At 45.3% G+C, this 23526-nt stretch overlaps 2 protein-coding genes across 2 annotated transcripts; one reads left to right on the forward strand and one right to left on the reverse strand.

The window, feature by feature from the left end:
* Positions 1 to 6376: 6376 nt before the first annotated feature.
* FOXL2 (forkhead box L2) lies at positions 6377 to 8029 on the reverse strand. The gene is given in 5 exon segments (XM_033148173.1): positions 6377 to 6682; positions 6684 to 6739; positions 6742 to 6838; positions 6892 to 7484; positions 7552 to 8029. Coding segments are annotated over 5 exon segments (1152 nt in total). The 5' UTR covers positions 7685 to 8029; the 3' UTR covers positions 6377 to 6409.
* A 14369-nt stretch (positions 8030 to 22398) lies between these two features.
* Positions 22399 to 22601, forward strand: LOC117046328 (thymosin beta-4-like). Its single transcript, XM_033148127.1, is given in 2 exon segments — positions 22399 to 22521; positions 22524 to 22601. Coding segments are annotated over 2 exon segments (132 nt in total). The 5' UTR covers positions 22399 to 22433; the 3' UTR covers positions 22568 to 22601.
* The last annotated feature ends 925 nt before the right edge of the window (positions 22602 to 23526 follow it).

Here is a 23526-nt window from a genome sequence, read left to right on the forward strand (position 1 = left end):
ACCAGAGCCTCTCACCTTATCCTGCGATTTTCCAAAAACGCAACAATAATAATTAATGTATCATCATCATCATCAATTAGCTATTTCCTGCTCTTTCATTGTACTCGCAAGGAGCTACTTTGAGGTAGTCAACTCACTTAAAACAATGGCGGACAAATCGGACAAAAGAAAGGTGGTCAGGATCTGGGTGTCTAAAAGCGTGCACCTAATGCAAATCTCCCTAACCATTATTCTGCTTCCCTCATCCCTCAGGCAAAGGCGTCAGGACCCGGAAGCAGTTAAGTAAAGCTCTGTCTGTCTGTCTCTCTCTCTCTCTCTCTCTCTCTCTCTCTCTCTCTCTCTGTGTGTGTGTGTGTGTGTTGGAGGGATGAGTTCGAAAGCGGGTCACTGATTCAAATGAGCCCAAGGCAATTCCCGCTTCCACAAAACTCCTTGGCAACGTTCCGGTGTGGAGCGCTGAACCCAAGATATATTCTCAGTGCGCAATCCTATCCATGCCATTTTAGGAATTAGCCCCATTGAGTACAGAACTGCTTTCTATCAAGCAAACAGCCTAGGTTACAGCAGCGTCCAACGCGGGTTAGAATCGGGTTTGGAACCGGTTTTGGAACCGGTGCTCTGGGAATGAAGGGTTGCACAGAGGCGCAAACTCCCGGCCAATTCCAAAAGTAACTTAGACTTCCCTGAGGATACCCGGCCTTCGTTTCAATGTCCAGGCCCCCACCGAAAGCTCAGCCCCCACGGCCAAATTGAAAAGAAGCCGGCAGAAAGAGGGACTGCAAACGCTTCAAGTTCAATTTATTGAGCGACGGGTTTGCTGGGGAATAAGGTTTTAAAATGCAGGCACCACCACCATTATTGCATTTACAGTCTGATTCCATGCATGCTTATTTTATTTGTCGTTTTCCTATTCCGCCCTCGCTCTCCTAAGAGATCGCAGAGCTGCACAGAACAATACATTCCTACTTAAAAACAATAAAAATCATTTAAAACCTCGAACAGATCCTCATTAATAAAATAGAAGCAGATAAGCAAGGAAACACGCTCGGCAACGGTCGGGATTACTCTAAAGAAACTGTCCTGAGTATAACCCTAGGCATTCTTACGTTGGGAGTGAAATCCCCTCTAACTCAGGGGACTTCCTTCCCAGGAAGCAAGCAAAGGAATGTCTAGAATAGTTAAAGTAAATCGGAATGAATTCAGGAGGAAGCGCGCAGAGGATCAGGCTGGCCAGGGACAATCCGGGCGGAAGGGCAACGGGGAGCCCGCAAGGCGGACTGAACACAGCCTTGTGGCGAGCCTTGCAAGAGCCGCGGTGTCCCACCCAGAGCAGCGCTAGCCGCCTTGGCAGCAGATCATAGAATTGTGGACTTGGAAGAGTCCCAAAGGGTCATCTATCCCAACCCCCTGCAATGCGATAGATGGTGGGAGCCTCCACGTGCTCCAAGAGGTGGATCGGGTCCAGCGCGTCAGCAGAGACCCAGGGCTCAACTTTCCTGCCTCGGAACAGATCGTACCGATCTCCCTCCGAGTGTTGTGTGATGACATCTACCTGCATATGTCTGCATGTTGTGGGGAGGGCCGGGAGGAAGCTTGGGAAACGGGCTTTTTCATTCCGTTCTGCAAAGGCCGCTCTCTCCCCTAACATTATTTTTTCCCTCTCCTATCAGCCAGTGAAGCCATTTTAAGTCGAGTGACATCCTCCGTGGATTCCACGGGGCATCCTTCTCGTGAGCAGGGAAGATCCCGGCCGAATGCAAGGGAGCGTTGTTAGGTGGTAGACCAGGGTTCGGGTCCTAGATCTCTCCTGCCCCTTCCTCTCAGTTTTTATAAACTAAAAAAAAAAAAAAGGTTTTTATTAAGGACGGCTGAGTGCTTCGCAAAACACCATGCGGGTCAGGCCCCAAACACTCACCATCTTAATTTACTCAAAGGCATATATACTTATAAAATTAGCATATGCAAACGCTGGGCACATGTATATTATTGCCCGGTGCCAAGTATTGAGCAGGGTCCATCGTGCAAAGCTTATCTAAAGGTTGTATCCTTGCTTCTGGCCGACACACACACACACACACACACACACACACACACACGTAGGGGAAAGAATAGGGCGACCACCTTTAGCACTCCTCATCAGCGAAGGGAGCCTTACAGAGCCGGCTTAACTATGACTAATCAGAAATAAGTCCTATTTAATTCAATGGGGTTAACTTTCAGGTAAAGGGGGTTAAGATTGCAGCCTCAATTTACTATTCCACATTCATGCACTTCCGAAGGACTCGGATGGATGAATCCGCCTTCCATCCGAGGGCTTCGGCTTTAACTGGGTTCAGGATCCGGCGGGCCGGTCCCCCTGGACTTTCCTTTTTGGTAAGGGACTGAAGGACTACAGATTCTCCGGGCTTCCTCGGCCAGCGGAACTGTTCCTTCCTTTCAAAAACCAGCAAACAGCCTTCTGCGCTGTGAAATTCCCCTTCACTCCCCAATTAGTTTTGCTCGCGGTCCTGTCAGCCTATTTTCCTAATCTTACACATGCAAAACTGGACTGAGATCAAATTTTGCAGGTAGCCCTGACGGTGTCCTGAACGGGGGTGGGAGAGTTCCCAATATGACAGCCTGATAAAACTGTCATAAGGACAGCATGAAACGTCACAGAATAGTTTTAAAAAAAGTCTGGAGAACTCGAAACCTTGGCCCACTGCTCAATTGAAATGGATGGGGCTTGCTACCAAGTAGCTGCGTTTAGGATCCCTGGTCAAGGAAAGGCCTCTTGGCAAAAGAACAAGCCAAAGGCCTGAAAGAGGCGGGACATCCCATAGCCGTAACAGAGTGACAATTAAAAGAATCGAACAGGGATCACTGAAAAGGAGAGTCTCCCCTAAATAGGATAATTATGAAGGGGGCATTCACATCTCTGCACATTTGCTTGGAAGTAAGCCCTCGTCATCCTCGCAGAATTGCCTCCAAATAAGGCTGCAATTCTTAAGCCTAATCACCAGGAAGTCAGTCCCCACTGAACCACACTGGAATTTACTTCAGAGTAGCCATGCTAAGGATCAGGCTGCTGCTGCAAGCGAGCTTAAGAATAGCACCGTACTCGTGTCAAGAAGGAGGCATTCCCCCCAAATGACCTCGCTCTCCGAAATTAAAAAGAACAGCGCGAGCATCTGATATTTCTTCGCACTCGCAGACTTCTCCCGCCCGCCTCTGATCTCTATCATCTGTGCCTTCCATGATATCGGCAAGCAAGCCGCAATTCTGCATGCATCACCCTGTTCTCTCTTGTGAACAAAAATGTGTAAGGGAACTCATACCACTACACATTAAAAAGTCTTTAAAGCGCCACGGGCATCTTCTTCAACGCACAAACACGCCAGAATGGAAAGAGCATTAAAAGCGTGCAAGCAACGATCACCCTAAGCAAGGAGTTTGATGAGACCTGGCTCAAATACTCTCTTTCTACTTTACCTTTTTTTACTCTCTTTCTAAAGCCAGCCTCGCCAGGTAATGTGCTTCTGCAGCCATATGTCCTGGGGAGAGCGCCCTGTTGCTTTCATTGGGATATAGATCTCCCAGTGAACACCGCTAGCATTGAACTGTTGGCCAGCGCTCGTAATAAGCACAGTGGCTTAGCGGTAAATTCCGCCGCAATCAATGGGACTTACTTCTGACCAAACGTGGTCGAGAAGGCCAGACTGTTAGGGACCGCAGCCCCTAAAACACATTGACTTGGAAATAAATCCCAGTGATTTCAGCAGAACTTACCTGGAAGGAAATATCACTGATACTCCAAATAAAGGTGCTCAAGATCAAACAGCTGTGGTTATTATCATTATTTTTCAAAACAAGGAAGCCTTAACACAATTGAATCGTGCCCAACAGAAAGTAAATTATTTCCATTGTATTTTCAGGGGCGAGGAGAGACGGGAGAAGCCTTTTAGCATACTGTATTTTAAAGTCTTCCTTTTCCCGAATTCTGTCGTTTTTTTAACGATTGGAGTGGGTGGGGGAGCGTTGCGGGAAGAAGGAATAAATAATCTAACCAGCGACTGAGGGCCTGACAATTCTACACACGACCATAAAAATCTTCTATATGCTGTTAGCAGCTGTTCCACCAAAATCCACACGTTAATTACCAAAGCGTCACTTTTTAAGGTGTGCCAGAAAGAGGATAAGCCAATTAAATTATTAAATATTTGACAAAAGGAAAATCAAACTCTAGTAAAAGAGAACAAAACCACATTTTATTGGAGACTATACAATGCTACGATATACAATAAAAGTGCTAGGTTATTCTAGAAAAGTTGGTCCCGGGGTGGCAGAATACCAAAATATCTATTTGTTTACACAGACACTGAGGAAATCATTATTACCTGCCCCCTCCCGCAATTAAAAACACAATCCCCCCTACATTAGCTCTCTCAGGGTTTAGGATTGCAACTCTGTTCAAAAAAGATGATAAGAATCTAACTGAGATTCGTCTGGGTCAAAAAATATTTTTTAAAAATCACTCTTAATGTCCATTGCAAAATAATAATAATATAACAATTGCATTTGGAAAAATAGTCTCCATTATTATTACTATTAACAATAATTTCGGGAAACAGTCTTGTTTTGTCCGAATAATTATAGTCTTGTATAAAATTACTCTATCTTGAGAGAACGCTTTCTATTTAAAAAAAAAATACATATACATATATACCTATTGTTCCCACAACTCTTCTCAAATCTCCTCCGCGTTTCAACAATCAAATCAACGTGGCTACTAGACACTGTATAAAAGGCTGTTCTTGCTCAAATACAGTCTCCAAATAAGTACTACTTTGGATAGAAACATAAATCTTTGAAGAAGTGCAATATTCCCCTTAGGAAATTATAATAAAAATAATCGGTTATCACCGTGAATGAGATCAGACTGGCAAAGAGTTAGTGCCCCACTTGTTTAATTCTGCATCAGCGGAATTGCAAAATGCAGGGATCACCCCCAAGGCAGTTTTTCAAAAGGAGTTTTTCCTCAGCTTTAATTTGAACGTTTGGACCCCGATCCTAAATTCATCCCATAGGAATTGAACCGGTTTTCCTCGCTCATCCCCAAATATATTGGAGCTAAATCTTGTTGAAACTGTTTTGGGCCGAACTACCCGACCAAGTGTATCGGAGGTGTAAATTAAACTGAAAAGGAACGACTGCTGAGTCTTTGGCACCTCTAAAAATACACTTGGAATTAAATTAAATTAAATTCCAAGTGTGCAGTGTGCGTGATTTGGGTTTTTTTCATCCTTTCAAGGGAATTTTCCTCCGCAGTGCTATGCTTAAAATAGCCATCTCACCTGGAAATATATTCTAGTAAAATTATTCCATTTAAGGTTGGCAGATGCCATCAAATGCAATCCTATCTCATTATCATTAATCAGATGGCTGTGGATTGCAAAATTAGTCGTGCTTAAACCCTGCCGCAGTTAATGGGATGTAAACGCTGGAGCATATTGTTAAATTACTTTATTTCAATGGGGTTTTCTCTGCCTTCCCCATTTGCTGGACGGCTGAAGCCCCATCTTAACTTTAATAGGATGTACTTCGCAATAAACCTAGCTGACTTTTTCTGGATAGCGCCAGGAATTCTGCAAAAAAAAAAACCAAACAAACCGGAATTATTTTTCAGTGCTTTTGTTCAACCCGGCGGCAGATCAGCCTATTGCTTCGGCACGTTCCCTCCCTAACTAAACAGACCTCTTCTGGTTCTGTCCCATATCCACTAAGCGCTTTCCCCTCTTCTATTTTTCTCTCCCCCCCCCACAATAAAAATAAAAATAAAAATCCCCCACCTTCACTCTCTTTAAACTCCCCGCGAAAACAATGAGACCAATACCTCGATCATAAAGAGATTTACGTACCAGTGAACCTTCCAACAACACTCCTAACCAAACAGGGATATGATCGGGATATTAATTTCAAGGAAAAAGGAAAGGAAAAAGGAAAGAGAAACAAAAGGCCGAGATAGAAGTTTCACCAGGCAAATACTGTTCGGCCACCTTTATATGTGCACGCTAACCCTAAAACCCAGTGAAAAAAAGAAACGCAGAACCAAAGGACCCACGGAGCTCCTGCAGCAATGAGGATGAGCGTGGAAGTCCTCTGAACTTACGCTGCCTTCACGGGCACCCGGAGAGGATCTGTATGTTTTCAGGTACACGGGACTTGGGCGAAGGGGGGTTGTGCGCGTGTGGTTCTCGCTTTGGCACTCAAAGTCACTGTCCCATTTCAGCTGCGGGTGGGGGGGCAAGGGGAATTACAAGAGGGAGAGGGAGAGAAATCCAACGTGATGATGATGATGGGGATGCCCAGGATGAGGGCGCTTCTTCTTCTTCTGCCTGCCATCTCTCTTCCGGACGGGCCCTCCACTCTCTCAGATGTCTATCCGGGAGTGCAAGGCGCTGTGCTTGCTCTCGTGGTCCCAGTAGGAGCAGTGCATCATGGCGAGCTCGGGCGGCTGGCGCGCGGCGCACGCGAACTGCAGGCCCGCCGGCCCGTTGGGCGAGCCCTGCGGGGAGCCGCTCCCTGCCGAGGCGGCCGCAGCAGCCGCCGCCGCCGCCGCCGCCACTGCCGCCGCTCCGAGCTGCTGGGCCGCCGCGGCCGCGTGGTGATGGTGCTGGTGTGGTGGTGCGGGTGGTGGTGGGGCGTGCGTGGTGCGCGTGGTGCGCGTGGTGGGGTGGTGGTGGTGGTGGTGGCCCCCCATGCCGTTGTACGAGTTCACCATGGCCGGCAGGCGGGAATAAGGCCCGTACGGTGAGGCGGCGGCGGCGGCGCCTCCAGGCCCGGCCGCCAGGCCTACTCCCTTGACGCCGCCGACGGGGCTGAGGGAACTGCCGCCTCCGCCGCCTCCCCCACCGAGCCGCCTCCTCCGCTCCCGGCGCCTCCGCTCCCCGCTCCCTCAGCCACGGCGGCCATGGTGCAGGCGGCGTAGGCTCCCGCCTGAGGCGCCTGAGGCGGCGGCGGCGGCGGAGCGGGCTGCGCCAGGGACCAAGACGCGGCAGCCGCGTTGAGGAAAGGCGCCTGCAGGTACTTGGCGGGCGGCGCCGTGAGGTAACCGTAGCCGGCCGCCTCGGCCGCGGCGCCGAAGAGGCTCTTGCCGGGCTGGAAGTGTCCGGCGGGCGGGCGGAACGGCCTCTTCATGCGGCGGCGGCGCCGGTAGTTGCCCTTCTCGAACATGTCCTCGCAGGCCGGGTCGAGCGTCCAGTAGTTGCCTTTGCGCTCCCCGCCGCCCTCTCGCGGCACCTTGATGAAGCACTCGTTGAGGCTCAGGTTGTGGCGGATGCTGTTCTGCCAGCCCTTCTTGTTCTTCTCGTAGAAGGGGAACTTGCCGATGATGTACTGGTAGATGCCCGACAGCGTCAAGCGCTTCTCGGCGCTCTCGCGGATGGCCATGGCGATCAGCGCCACGTACGAGTAAGGGGGCTTCTGAGACGGGTCGCCCTTCTCCGAGGCGCCGAAGGAGCCGAGGCGGACGCCGATCCCGCCGGGGACGCCTTGGCGGTGGCAGCGGGCTCAGCTCGCTCTTGGCAGCCGCCGACTCTCCGCCGAGGCAGGGCTCCTTGGCGGCCTGGTGCTGCTGCTGCTGCTGCTGCAGGAGAGAGACGGCGTCCTCGGGCCCCGCAGGGTCTGGGTAGCCGGTGGCCATCATGGCACCACCTGCGGCTGCTGCGGCGTCTGTGCCCCTCGGAGGCGCCTTCTTCTTCTTCAGGGGGTCTCCGGCGGATCCCGGAGGAGGCTCCCCTCGATCTCTCAGGGCGATCTGCTGGGAGCGCCTGTCCCGCCTGCCTGCTTTAAGTCCTGCCTGAGCCTGGTGGGCTTTTTGGTTCTCTCTGTCCCCCACCCACTTCTCCTCCTCCTCCTCCTCTCTTTCGCTTCTGTCTCCCTTGCAAGAGGCAGCCTCTGATCAGCGGGCTCAGATATCCACTCAACTTCTGGACGAGCTCCGCTCTGATTTGTATGGGCTCCGGCGAGTTCCGCTTTCGTCAGGATCCCTTTTCTCCCATCGCACCCCCCCCCCCAGTTTCTCTCTCTCTCTCTCTCTCTCTCTTCTCTCTCTCTCTCTCTCTCTCTCTCTCTGCCACCCCCTCCCCCGTCCCACAAGCCTGGGAGCCAGCTGGGCACGGGCGAGTTCATGGCAAAGTCAAACCGCGCAAGTCCACCCCAGCGAGGAATCCGGAGGCTGGTGTCCCACGGGGGTCCCAGAGCAGAGGGAAGGGCGAGGGTAAGAGGCGAGGGTAAGAATCCACGGCAGGAGAAAAAGAAAGAAGCTGCGTCTCTGCGACCCCGCACGAGCAGCTTAGGAGCAAAACAAGTGAGGAGAAGTTTTGTGTGTGTGTGTGTGTGTTGGGGAAAACATTTCTTTCCACGCTGCAAAGAGATAGCAAATTTGCAAGGGCGATCTCTCGACTGGGGAGGTAGGGGCTCTTCAATGAGCCGGGCTGGCTGGCTGGCTGGGGGCCGCTGACGGAAGCCGGGAAGAATCGGCCACCATCTCAGGGATGTCCAGCAAGGTTGCTCTAGAAAACGTAGGCTGGGAACGCAAGGCAGTTTGAAGGATCTCGGCTTGGAAAGGTGGCAACGTCTTGCTGCAACTGCAACGCCTGTTTTCCAAAGAAGTATTGCTGTTATTGTCACCTTGTTTGAGAGTACAAAGTTGCACGCCCTGCTCATATATTTTAAGGCGCTAATACATAGGAGGGGAGTCACAATCCTCTCCCTCTCTTTCTGCCTATCTATCTTGTCCATCTAGAGACAGAACGAGCAGCGTGATTTCTACTTAGAATCGAGTTCGGGCGCCCTTCCCACTTGACACATCAAAATATAAATATCCCACGTATATTGGGGCTCTGTCCTTGCAACCTTTTAGTTCACCTTAGGCGTGCACAAAAGCAAACAAGCCCTCTAACAGCTCGCTTCGCTGCTGGCTCCGGACAAGATGTTTTTCAAAAACATGTCATTCAGGTATCACTTGTTTGTTTCTAGATTTCAGAGACATCCCCCAGGTCTGTTGGGGGGGGGGAGAGGCAGCGAGACAAATAAATCGGCGAATGAATTAGGAGGGTGGGGAGCTGGGGGAAAAAGGAAGAGAATTGCTATGTTTTCGCGAGACTTCTTCCGAAGAGCTCGAGGAGACTGCTGTTTCCCCGGGTTAATTGGTGCCTCCTCGAGCTTTCCTTCAGGTGCTCCAGTGCCTTCGGGAAAATCCCACGCTCAGGTCGGCCTTGAAGCCGTGATCTCTGCGAGGCCTTGGGACCGAAGCCTATCAACCGAGTTAGCTGCCGGGCCTTCGATTTTCTGGGGTTTCCCCAATAGAGATGGGTAACTTCCACGTTCCCGTGACCTGTAAAAACTGCTCATCTTGTTCTCAACAGCCACCGGCCCGTGAGGCTCCTTTTACTGTCCAAGGGCGAACAATCCCTTTTGCCATTCATTTGGTATGGCCACTTGGGACCATCAGGTCTTGCATCTCCGCTTCGAATGTACATAATTTCATTCATTCTGGGCATGACAGTTTTCGCCGCCCCCACTTCCTGAAGAGAAATGGGCTCTGTCAACGCAGTTCTTGCGCACTCTGTAATTTTCTCGCTTGGAAAGGGCTCTTGTGACTCTGTTCAGCCATTCAGCTGCGGAGCTTTGTAGAGATTTAACCTTGGGTGGGTAGGCCCTTTAATCAGGGTAACTTGCCCGCCTTGGTTTATGTAGCCTGTTGGAAATTATGCACGCTTGATTTTGGGGAGTGGAGCATAGAGCTAAATACAATGGGAAATGTCACCACGCTGGTTCTGCCCCCATATATAATATTTGTAAAAGAAGAAGAAAACCCCATTGATGTCAATGGGTCTAAACAGGCACCTAATGATCTCTCTGTGTGTGTGTGCTTGTGTGTGTGTAATTTATGATTATCTTTTTGCGTTCACGCAACTGAATTTCTTTGAAACTGTATGTGATGCTTTTTAAAAAAATGGAATGTTTGACAATTAGTTTCTAATAAATGCACATGGCAATAGTTCCGTTCCCTTTGTCGGAATCAAAAAATCAGGTTTATTTGAGATCTTCCTGATTTAAAATGTTAAAGACTGAGGTGACCAAATTGTGGCAGGTCACTAACAGTCCCAAACGCATTTACCTCCAAATTTCATCGTTTTCACTAAAACTTACTTTCCAAGTTGTGGCTGTTCTCGCAGTTAAAAAAGTCACATGTTCAAATATATGCTGTTTCCTATTGGACGCGTAAAGAAAACAAGTTTTACGACTTGTTCAGCCATCGAAAAAGAAAAAAGAAGAAGCTTACTTAGAAGTAAGCCCAAATGTATTTAATGGGATTACTTCCTATTAAGTATGCTTAGGACTGAAACAATGCAACAGGAGTCTTCTAAGAGCATATTGTCTGTACAATGTATCTCCCAACAGCAATCGGGGAAAGTGCTGCTCTTTTCGGTTAAGACCTGTATCTTAACACTATTACAGCCTGGAAGCAAAATAAAGCCAAAAGTTTTTATTTAACAGAATGAGACTCTCGTTAAAGGCCAGGAAGCCCCTGAGTCAATGTTTCAACTAAGACGAGGTACATATAGGGACAGCAGATTTTTTTTTTAAAAGCGCATTATTTTTGGTTTGCAACCGACGTGCTAAGGATCTATCTTTGTGTGCCTCTAATGGAGTGCATATTTTCTATTGCAGTGATCTCTGTTATAATTCTGTTGGAATCCCTTCTGTTGCTTTTCTGGAGCTTGGGTGTTTAAAGTGAGCTCTCCGATTTAGATCAGCCCCTTCCTGAAATTTTAAGCCCAGAGAAGCTGGCGGGGAAACCTCTTTCCACGTAGGATGCCAAGCACGCACCCAAAGGCTCTGTGGATCCGAATAAACTACGAGGCTCTGCCGTCCGGGGCGCATTTACTGGGAAGTAAGCACCGCCGAACTCAAGCGGGTCCGATTCCCGAGGGCCAGCTGAGTTGCCCTGGAGCAAACCGGCCCGAAGGTTTTGCAGCAGCCTGGCTTCCCTTTTGCTAAGCAGGCGGGCTCCCTGCCTCTGGATCCGATGGGGCCAGCTCCTGGCCCCCTGACGGAAACCGAGCGCTCCGCCGCCTGCTGCGATTCAGAGCCGCGGCTGCTCTATCTTTCGGAGTCCGGTGGCGTGAGCTAGTGAGGGCCAGTTCCTTCCCCTGACCACCCAGGCTGGCCGGGGCTGCTCCCCCCACCCCGCCCTGCTCTCAGGCATTTCCTTCCGCAGGTGTAGCGGCAGCATTGTGCTGTGTGTCATCACCTCCGCCAGACTGCAGAGCCCTCCTTCCCAAGCCTGGAACAGCGGCGGCGGCAACAGAGGCAAGCGCGCTCGGCCAAAGGGTGGCTTTCTGGGGAGTCTCTTTCTCTCTCCTCACACGCTTCAGTGGGATCTGACAGGAAATCAGAAACTCAGGAGGAGGAGGAGGAGGGCAGAAATGGAGAAGAAGGTGAGGGGACAGCCGTGGGTGTCTCTACCCAGCGCGCAGGGCTGACACGGAATGACTGGGTGGGGGGGTCACTGTTTCGCTCAAGGAAAATCTCTCCTTGCTCCCTCTCCTCCTACTGCACACTGGCAGCCAACCCCTGCTTGGCAAGCCTTCCTGAGGATATTGATATTATTATTATTTTTAAAAATAATGGTAGGATCCACCCAGCTTAGCTTTTCCAGAAGCAATCTATTTGTTTATAGAATAGGTTGGATCCGAAGGAAGTGACAGCTCATGTCTCTAGGAGCAAGCCCCGCTGAAGCCAATTAGACTTACTCCCAGGTCAGTGCGCAGCAAGGTCTGCAGCTGAACTCGAGACTGACAAGACTTTCTCCTCAGGTTTCTTGGGGAACTAAGCGTCGCTTCCAGCACAATCTACGAGCATGCCTACTGAAGAGTAAGCCACACTGAGGTCAATAGGACTTACTCCCAGGTAAGTTTATATAGGTTGGTACCTAATTTGCTCTGGCTCCATCAGTCTGTAAATATTAAGCTTCCAGGGATCGATATGTTATTTCCCTGGCATTGACTTCGAGGTCACTCTTATCAGTGCTAAGGGTTAGGTATACATCAGCAGGTTTAGCATCTTCCGCAGATAAATAAATAAATAAATTTCTTGAAGGGGTGATTTGTGAAACCTCTCTCTTTGAACGGGAGGGTTTCACCTCCCACCCCGCAAAAAAGGAAAAGGGGTACAATCAATTCCCCCCTTGTAGATGCCCTTAGATTCTTAGGGATGCCAGTCTTCCATTCTTTTCTTTCTCCCCAAACTCAGTGCTAAAACGTCATGCAATTAGAAAGGACGTGCAATGTACAGAGGCGAAGGTATATCTAAATTCAGCCAAAGTGGATTCAGGTTCACAACGTCCAGTTCTAAAATTCATAAGCAATCGGGAGTGGAGCTGAATTCCTGCAGAAAAGGCTGCGCACGCTGCAACTCATAACGCAGTTTAACAGCGAGTAAGTCCCAATGGCAGCAAGTTCCATTGAAGAGGGTCCTACAGAGCAAACACGGTCAGGATCGCATTGCAGGCATAGTTTGTATCTGGATCTTAACCTGGAGCTACTGAAACCCACACGGAGGGATTAGTCTTGGCATTTCCAGATTACGACCTGCTCCCTATCCAAATTAAATCGACGCACCAGGATCCGAGAAATACTGGGTTGAAATTCAGCATATTCAGGGCCAAAAAGAGCGACAGGTTTAGCGGGGTTTGAAATGTGAACTTGGAGATAAATCAGAGAATCACGTGGATATCAAAAGGACACGCCCAACAAGACTTCAGTACCTGAAATACTCCGGCTGCCGATACTACGGTTTATTGGCAATCGGGATGGGATAAATCTAAGGCACAGATTATAGGTTTTCCAGCGGATCATATCTTTCTTTTGTCTAAACGATAGGATTCCTATTCCCTGAAAAATAGGTTCTGCCGCAATAAACCGGGCTTTACTTCTAAGTAAACCGTTTAGGATTCGGGTTTAACTTGGAAGTAAGGCCCATACGGTGTTTTCTTCAAAGTCACAGTTTAGGATCGAGGTCGCCGTGGCGCAGTCTCCATCCAGCTGAAACGAATAGCCAGTCTTCCACGGGTGAATCCTGTCTGCGCTAAGAGGGAAGGGCAGATGAACGAAAAGCATGCTGAGTTGGCTTGTTAGCTATAGAAAGCTGGAAAACCATATTGCCTAGATGCTCCTGGGCAATTCAGGAAGTAGCCAGGGGGGGAAATCACATTCATTTCATTTTAATGACCCCGGCTCAGGAAATATTAATTGCTTTCAATCACACAGATTGACTCAGGGTGATGAGTAAAATGGTTGGCTTGGATCAGGGTATTCACAGAAACAATATTTTGAAAGGGAAGAAAACCACGGAATACAAAGCATAATAATGATAATGGTGATTATGATGTTTTCATTGGGTTTTTTTTATCCCAAATATCACAGCAGTTCTTTTACTTTTTTAAAAGAATGGTGCTCATTTATTGCCTTGCTTCTGTTGACTAGGGAATTATCCAATCAACAATTTCTAAGCCCCACTATTTTTTTTTTACCTCCGAGTAAATACGCGATGGTTTCCACTGTTTAAGTAGCATTGGTCTCAGAAAGAGAGTTAAGCGCACAATTAATTCTTCAATTGACAGCAATGGAAAATACGACTAGCTTCGGATGGATCTTGCGTCAGGGCTGCAAGGTGGTGCGCGCGTTTTAAATAAGATACTGAGGATATAAGTTTTTGTTCTTGTTCTTGCAGACAAGACTCAAGAAATGCAAGGCAAAGTGAAGCGGCTACAATACCAAAAGCGTGAAGGATCCTGAAAACCTATTAAAATCAATTCCTCATTGAACGGAGGCTATTGCCCTTAAAAAAAAAAAATAAACAAGTTTCCAGGGGTGGCTCCGAGGATAACCAGAGAATTTGGACCATTCAGATTAAATTTCTCACACATTGACGGCTACGGCACAATGGAAGTTCCTTACCATATCTCATTTCTTTCATTTCATGTTTTGTTAAAAGATGGCATGGCGGGTTAAATGACATAAAACACTAACACAAACATAGAAATTACCGAAAAGAACAAGCCCGCTTTGAACACCCTCAAAATTCCTCGACAGGTAAAGAAATGAAATCTTATGATGGTAATGAATTCACCTTGTGGGAAATCAATGATTTTTATAAACCCATTTTAAACAATTCTTTTAATTTATGAAGGATAAGACACTGAGAGTATAACAAACAGATCGTCGACAACCACTGTAACGTAACCTATATCTGAATTCAGAGGGTACAACGGCAACTAGCTTGGCAACTGGATCAAATAATATTTCAATCTGAGCCAAGAAGTCCCATCTTTTACGCACTTGAACGTTTGAGTTTGTGGTTAAAGTTAGCCAGTCTTTCCCGGGCTTACCAACTCTTGTGGTAGTGTGAAATATACCAAAACAGAACAAAACTCAGCAGGGAAATATTCCTTTCCATTTAAATTCTTTGTTTTATTTTCTTAAAAGATAATTTTGATTTATTTTTGTCTTTTAAAAAACATGCCAATCAGAGCCGAGCGGTGTCTTTGTTTCAAATCATCATTATCAACTGAACAGTTTCGATTCTAGTCTGAAAGAAAATTTTATTTATTTTTAAACTTTTAACGCTGGTGGATGTTGTAGCTATGCCCCCCCTCCCGCCCTAAACGGACGATCTGCTAGGGATGCCGGTTTCTCTCTCTCTAGTCCACGTAAAGGTTATTCTGACTCCAACGGAATAAATATGAAGGGAAGTACAGAGGTCGCCTCCCCGAAACCTATAGACTGTCTTCACAATGGCCCGCTTCCCCAAAGCCTCTTTGTTTAATTTTCGGAAGCTCCTACCGAAGCCATTTGTCTCGTCCTCAAGCGGCCCGACTCGAAGAAAAACAGAATACAGTACTTCATTTTCAACTTTTGCCTGGCACACACAAGCGTGTAAACATATCTCTTTTTTCCTTTTCTTTTGGAGAGATACAGTGAAAGGGCAGCTACAAATTACACAACACAAGATCCTCTCGGAAAATTTCAAAAGAGGTGGGTGGGAAGGAGAAGCTGACTGGGGTAACTGGATCTCTTCCCCTCCCCACTCCACCTTTCAGCAAGGGAAACGTGTTTGCGGATCCCTTCGATCACCTACTTCTCGTTTGCCACTTTCCGGCCTGGTTTCATGCAACTTGTCAATTTCACACCAATTCCGAGGGAGGAGAGGAACCCTGCCCTTCGGAGCCCTCGTTCCCTACCTCAATCTGTTAAGAATGAACCGAGCCTTGCACAGATTGACCCCCAGCAAGATGAAACGGCGGAGAATGTGATCTCTTCGTTCCCAAGAAGAAAAGCCGTGGGGTTGCTGTTTGTGGGTACCTATCTCCTTCCCCTCCCCTGCCGTATTTCCTATTTTCAGCAGGCTTGCGGCATCAACAGTTTCGAGAATTGATTATCTTAAAACAGTCTTTACAGAAGTCTGTCTCTCCCACCCGCCCCTTATAAACTTGTCATGCTTATTTAAAGATCCTGGATTATTTGTTCCAATAACAACTGGGGAAGGAAACAAGGCATACACATAAACATGACATTTTAGGCACTGTTCTTTACTCTAAAAGTAATGAGACCAAAAGGAAATAAAGTGTGGGAAATGGAAGGGAAAGCTTTTCTTAAAGGAGGGATTTTGCATCAGGTTCAGATTGGTTTGTCACTGGATGAATAATAAATAAATAAATAAATAAATTTATTGTTTTTACCCCACACTTTTAGGTTTCTCCTAAAGAGACCAAGCTTGATTATAACCCACATATATGCACACACATTTATGTACGCATTGCATGCAAAACAATAAATTGTACGTGTTTGCCCATGTGGGCGAAAAAAACAGGCAGTATATGCATATAGAAGTGTAGCTGGAGCATTGCAAAGACAGATCCACAAATAGGAACACCAAAAAGGAATTTTGAGTGTTCAAATTGAGTTACTGACATACAAATTATGCTCAGGCTGACTCTTTCTGCACAAGATATTTGGAAATAAGTTGCCTTCAACTTAAGGATTCAACAATCTGCACAAGGCCATTTACAGTGCAGTCCTGCACATGTCTGCTCAGCAGTTCCATTGAGTTCAATGGGACTTATTTCCAGGTAAGTGAGTATAAGGATTGCAGCTGCAGTAAATATATTCCCGGTGCAAGTTAGCTCTCTCTGCCTAGCAGATGTTTGAAATGGCAACTTATTTCCTACTAAAGGGAACACAATCATCACCTCTCAGAGGCCTCAAATGAGTCTTTAATTGAGGATTTTCATTGTGTGCATTTATTTAATCAAGCAGGCATCTAATCAGCCAAAATCAACAATCACTTGAGATGCCTGCATATCATGTGCATCTAGGTGTCATTATTACCTACCTAAACAGGCCTCCCAAACGTATAATGATACAACCTTATTTATGCAAATTGCCTGATGGCTTACTTTTTGTTCTTTCATTAGTAAACAAAAATGGTAGAAATGGAAAAGCTGTTTATTTAAAATCCCTTTCAGAATATAGTATTTGTTTGATTAACTGCAGTTCTGTAGTACACTATGGTATTGTGTGAGTTTCTTCATATGTGTCTATACACATACCATAAAATCACACAGTAGAAAGAAGTCCAGTCACCCAGTCCTGGCCACAGTCAGTCTATGCAATCCAAACGTACAACATGCCATGAACAAAGATCAGGGCATCACACATAGATGCCCAGACCATGCACCCCAAATTACTCAGAGCTGCTTCCCATCCAAAACAAGAACAAAACAAACATTGCAATCCATGTATGTCTACTCAGAAGGAAACCTCACTGAGTTGAATGGGACTTACTGCCTGGTAAATGTATATATGATTGCTGCCTATGGATTTCAGGATATCCTGGAGCAGTAATCTATAACTCTCTTGAAGCCCTTGAATCATCTTTGAACTCGCTCAAACAAACATTAGTCTCTAGTTGTGTCATTCATAAATTGTTGCATTACATGAGGGGATTAGTCAGCTGAGGATAAAAAGAAACCAAATGAACTTTAATATACCTGGATGGTTTTGTTGGCAAAATCAGGGATTGATAACCTGTGGCTCCAAATGTTGTTAAATAAATTGGAGTTCTTGTTATTAAATATACCAAGAAAAAAGTGCACCAAGAACTCTGGCACCAAGAACTCTGATGAGAGTTGGAGCCCAACATCTGGAGATCCACACTTCTTAGACCTGGTCAAAATGTTCAACCCCCCAGAATCCAAATCAAACATCACAGGTGAACTCATATATCTGCATTCAGGTTGATTAGCTCTTGGGGGAACAAGTCCTGTTAATTCATAGGCAGCAGCAGAAACCAATGGGATTTGTTTCCACATACTGTATTACTGTAGCACTGCACATTTAAAGCGCACATAAAGCACATGGCTTTGGGGACTGCAGCATCCTCAGCAGATTACAATTTACCAGTATTCTTTGGGAGAAGCCATGTGCTTTACGTGTAGGGTGTGATTGTTGTATGGGGCTAACTAGAATCCCGAGTGGAAATGCACATACCAACACTAATCAGATTCAGTTGGAGCCCAGATTATTGTCACTGGTTCAGGGCAAAAATGCTTAGGGATGGGATGCCTTTGCTATCAACTTCATAATGGAATTAAACAGGCTCCAGGAGTCTAAGCGCTTGGCTTAATTGCATTGCAGATCACACTGTTGGAATGCTGGGGTATTTAAAAACTAATGCATGTCTTCCAGCGAGTATATGCTGTATGCTTCCCCATGTACACTGAGATGAAATAAGAACTGTTCAGTTCTCTGAGTTTTGCATTGGAGAATATCCTAGTATATCTGATCCATTGAAGTCCATGAGTATTTTGCGACTGAAGTCAAAGAGCTGTGCATTGTGCACTAAGGCTCATGCTTTTAATAAATCCCCCACAGGCTTTTGCAAAGGTTGTTGTTTCCCACTGTTAATCCCCGATAAAGTTTTCCTGATCTATAAATATAATTTGTGAAAGTGACATGAAAGTCATTGAGTCTCATTCTCTATGAAACCTTCTTTAAGGTGCCTCAAGACTATCTTGTTTTTGCTCTAACAAAAAACATGTCTGTCTATCCCTGTGGAAATCCTCTAACATTTCTCGAGAATGATTAACCCTGAAACTATATACATTCAGAAGTAACCAGAGTGAGTTTGATGGGACTTATTTACAGAAAAGTATGGCTGGACTGGCAGCCTAACAGAGAAGGGGATGCGTTACCTACATTCATCCGGATGTTAGTATGGCATAAGCAGGAGAATGGCCGAGGAATCCCATAGCAGAGAACAAGAGCTATGCTTTATTAAACAAACACAGATTATTCAAGAAAACAAGAACTTGTTACATGCTACAGGAAAGGTAGCAGCACAGTCTCTACACTATAATTTTCTGCAGATAGTTATTCCTTTTTGCCAGGAAACTGCAGAGATCAGGGAGCTGTAGAACAGAACCCTGAGAATGTCAGTAAACTAAATTTGTTGGATGCCCCAGAAACAAAAACACAACACAGGAGGGAGGGGATCCATCTTAAACCTGGGTTGTATCCAACTAAGTTTCACCTAGAGTAGATCCACTGAAATTAATGAAGCTAAGTTAGTCATGCCCATTAAATTCAGTGGGTCTACACTGAGTATGACTAGCATTGATAGAAAGCCAAGAAATTCAAGTGTGAAAAGAACTACCAGTTTTCTGAAGGCAAAATGTTATTTGATATTAATATTAACCCTTGCCTTGCTGTAAAAAGCAGATCAACTCCAATGGTGTCCATCCCATATTCCTCAGGGTAGGGGCATATCCAATCCCCAACCAATAGCATCTTCCTCCACACAGTATCCTCCCCTGCATGAATGTCTTTTACCTCAGACAAGAACAAATGGGTAATGTGTGTGAAGATGAAAATTCTAAACTCTAACCTATTTTCACAAGTCTCAAAATACAAAAAGTACTCCTGCATTCATTCAAAAATAGAGATATTTTGAAGGAGCATGCTGATTGAAATCAAGGCGGCAGCCGGTTGGGGGGTGGCGGGGAGAGCTTTATTCTCAAAACTTACTGAATTTACACAATTGGTCATGTGAAAAGGTAAACAGTGTTGTTGTTTTTTTTGGTATGCAGTGTTAGATGGCCATCCAGTTGGCTGCTACAGGCTTACTGGCTGCTGTGATTATCCTGTGTTGCTGCTGTCCTGCTGTCACTGGCCTACAGCAAGGCTGCTGAACATTGTAAATGAAAACAAACAGGCCACTCCCCATTTGGAACAAAAGAGAAGTGATGTCCCTTTAGGAAGCTGTAAACATAGACGCTTGGCTCAGCTTCAAAGGCAAGAAACAGGAATTATGCTCAGCCATGGCCATTTTCTAGAGCAGAAAATGAAATTTTGCATAAATGAAAGTTGGCTACATTTTAAGAATTCAGATAAATGCCATTGCCTGTGTCAGCATTTTGCTTGTCAGTGATACTGAGCTGAACGTAGTGACTTATTTGACAAACAGGAATTCTTTCCACTTTGAAGGAGAGCCCCTAGCCATCACTGAAACAGTAAACACATTTTACAGAATATCTGTCTGTGGCAATGTGTAAATAAGGTAACGATGATTTCATAGGGCTCAGCGATCTACCTTAAAACAAACAGCATGCCTAACTAACTGCTGATCATCCAGATGCTGAGGAATCTCATGGCAGATAAACCATACAAATCATAGAATCATAGAATCATAGAGTTGGAGGATCATCTCATGGAATGATAGGCTTAGTGAAACATAGCTTACTCAGGGAAACGAACCAAGCTACTGTACGTGTTATAGGAAAGGCTGAAAAAGCCTTAGGATATACCTACATCAGTTTCACCCAACTTGGTGCCCTCCATATAATATATATATTTTAAATAATATTTATTGACTTTTTGACATAACAAAAAACAAAATAACAACATATACACTACAATAACACCAACATCAACGAAAAACAAAAAAAAACCACAACCAAATAACAACTTATTACTTCTATAAAAAATAATTCGATTTTCCCTCCCATCTTATTGGGACTTCCTCCTGTCTCCTCCTCCTGCGTCCCTTGTGAGTACCTTTTTCATAACTTCCAAAACCTATATAATTCTAATCTATTTTCTAACAACATATCCATTTATATCTCTTATCTCTTAATTTATATTCTATCCTTATCTAATTCATTAAATCTATCTCTTACCTTATCATATCATCTTATATCCAATGCAACTAACTTCTGATCTATAGCCTATCTTATCCTCAAAATATATCTAAATTTCAATCTTACAATGCTCTTTTAAGTAGCCCTCCATATATTTTGGACAACAATTCCCAATAGCCACAATGGTCAGGAGGAAAGTAGTTTGGAATTCAAAGCATCATGAGAGCATCTTGTTAGAGAGTCTGATCCACAACACAGATTCGAGTTGTTTAACAATAATTTCCTCTTGCCTTGGTACTCTGGGAATTGTTTTGTGTGAAGAGATTAGCACAATAGCTCAGGGTAGAGCATCTGCTCAAGACCTATCATTTTTAGGTGGGGCTGGGAAAGTTTCCCTGCCTGAATTTTTCTGGACAGCAGCTGCACCGATGGTCTGCTTTGGTATAAGGCAGATCCCATGTCCCTACGATACCAAACAGGTCATTCTCTGCAACTGACCACACTACAATTCCCAGTGTTCTTTGCACAGGAGGAAAGCCATGACAGTTTAAATGGTTATATAGTCATGCATCAGAGGTTTTTAAGGTTCTGCTCATGACTATCAATCTTAGAGTAGTATCTTAGCATTTCTAAGGAGGTACATTATCTAATGCAATGAACAAAGCTTTGGCTAAATTTAGCTTTCAGATTACACATAGCAGATGATAGGAAATGTGATTTCTTTATCTCTTAAAAATTGCACTGGTGTTCTCTACTTAATCCATCTTTCTGGATGCATGCTTGCATATATTCAAGTGTACTGTCACACAAAGAGATTGAACTGGTAAAGGCTGAAACCACAACTAGTCTTAAAACATATTTTACAAGATTTTGAGTGCCATGCTGTGCAATGCTATGCATGTAAACTGTAAACCCCACTTTGTTAAATAGTGCTTACTCCCAGGAAAATATACAAAGGATTACAGCCACAAGGTCCCATTTGTCATAACTCTTCAAAAGTAAAATGCATTGGTCTGGTCTAGTCTGTCTATCAAACGGGATATGACCCTGGTGGAGGTTATGTTAATTGGATTAGAGTCCAAGTTGGTTTGCTTGGAGAAGGAATTACTTAAGGAGGAGGTTAGAAACAGTGTTGTGCTGAAATCGGCCTTCCAGTTTCTCAGAAGTTTTCCTTCCATCCAAAAGAAGCTTCCATTTCCTAGCCTCATCTCAGGGAACATTAAACATCCTTTATTTGAATTCACACTATCATTGCAAGGTGGGCGAAGGGATGTGCTTCTTTCCAGGAAACATTTGTCCAGCACTCTGCAGTTTTTCTGGCTTCCCACACTTACTTGTCAGAAACACCCCAATGATGTTACCTAATGATGAGGGATGCGGGTGGCTGTGGTCTAAACCACAGAGCCTAGGGCTTGCTGATCAGAAGGTTGGCGGTTCGAATCCCCGTGACGGGGTGAGCTCCCATTGTTTGGTCCCTGCTCCTGCCCACCTAGCAGTTCGCAAGCACGTCAAGTGCAAGTAGATAAATAGGTACCGCTCCAGTGGGAAGGTAAACGGCGTTTCCGTGCGCTGCTCTGGTTCATCAGAAGCGGCTTAGTCATGCTGCCCACATGACCCAGAAGCTGTACGCCGCTCCCTCGGCCAATAAAGCGAGATGAGTGCTGCAACCCCAGAGTTGTCCGTGACTAGACCTAATGGTTAGGGGTACCTTTACCTTTTAATGATGCCTCGCCCTGGGTTTTAATTGAGGAGAAGGCACCTGGGAAGGCTGCAGAGTGCACACCACTGTTGGGATTATTTATAGAATGAAAGACAAGCACTCCCCTCCAAAGTAATGAAAGTGGGGCAAAAATCCTACACCCCAACCACAAATTTCACAGAAATCTTCTCTCCCCATTGATTAATTCCAAATGCAATTTATTTTATCATTAAAAACATGGGACAAAATTTGGTCCAGGACTAATAAGAACTCACCTTTGCAACATTATTTTGGAATGACAGTGTAAAGAAAAACTCTCCAGTCCCTAAATGAATTTACTTCATCAAAATTATTTCAGTGGAATTACACTTATTTTTGAAACTTATTTTTATGTTAGAATGCTGAGGATACTATATGACGGTCCAGAGCAGCTGCTGCAAAGAGTGGAATTGTACATGAACAGAGCACATCACTGATCAATCAGCAGATATGTCTGACAAACCAGATATGGCGGAAATCGAGAAATTCGACAAGTCTAAGTTGAAAAAGACGGAAACGCAAGAGAAAAACCCACTGCCTTCAAAGAAACAATTGTACAGGAGAAGCAAGCGGGTGAATCGTAATGAAACCGGCCCTTCCAAATTATGCACTGTACATTGTACAGTATACTTTCCACAAGCATTGCCTTCTATTTTATCTTTTAGCTGTTTTAACTTTGTAAGATGCAAAGAGGTTGGATAAAGTTTGAATGACTGTACTGCCCTTTTCACATCCTTTTTTAAAAAAAATAATAGAGAGAACTACTGATGCTGTGAACGAAGGCAGTGCCCTTTCCATCTGACTGTCCAGCTTGGTCCTGGTGGCACGAAAGAGCTTGCATGTGTCTCTAAGGAAGATTGGGAAGGGACTACAGTAATCTAGTAACACCCGAATATACGCAAAGCTGTACCAAGGTCCCGCAAGCTGTAAAATGCAGTTAACCGAGTGCCATTTTTTTTTGTTCAAATGATTTAATTATTGGAATGCACAATTTTTTTAATATGCAAAAATAAAATGTTTTAAATCTGGGGTGGGGGGAGAATGCTGAGGATACTGTGGGATGTTAAAGGGAAACTCAATTCCACTTGGCTATTATAGAACCTTTCAAGAGTTAGTGAATAGACAATGGGTAATAAATGAGGTGTTTTTTTTAATTGTTCAGGGTAACATATCTCTCCAAAAAGAAAATTGAACATAAAGTGGTCTAGCTTCCTCTGGTGAAGAATTAATGAAAGAAATGAAGAGAGACAGTTATCATAAAATTTATCACTGGTAATGTCACTTCTGACTATTCTGCAATGTTGTGCTAGTTTGTCTACAAGTGCAACCCTTCCAAACTCTATCATACCAGTTCTGCATAAGTTTGAATGCTATGTTGGCTTTGAGCACTTGCTCTAAAAAGAACCTGAATAGTTCAAATGGACCCACTGAAGTCAATAGGAAGCTGCTGTGAACAGCTGATGATCGGCAAGCAGATTGGGGAGGAGATAAGGGAGCTAGCAATAAAGGAGGCTGCCTGAGAGGGGGGAGGTAAAAGCACATG

The sequence above is a fragment of the Lacerta agilis genome, chromosome 5, assembly GCF_009819535.1.
Source record: "Lacerta agilis isolate rLacAgi1 chromosome 5, rLacAgi1.pri, whole genome shotgun sequence".
Taxonomy (NCBI): Eukaryota; Metazoa; Chordata; class Lepidosauria; order Squamata; family Lacertidae; genus Lacerta; species Lacerta agilis.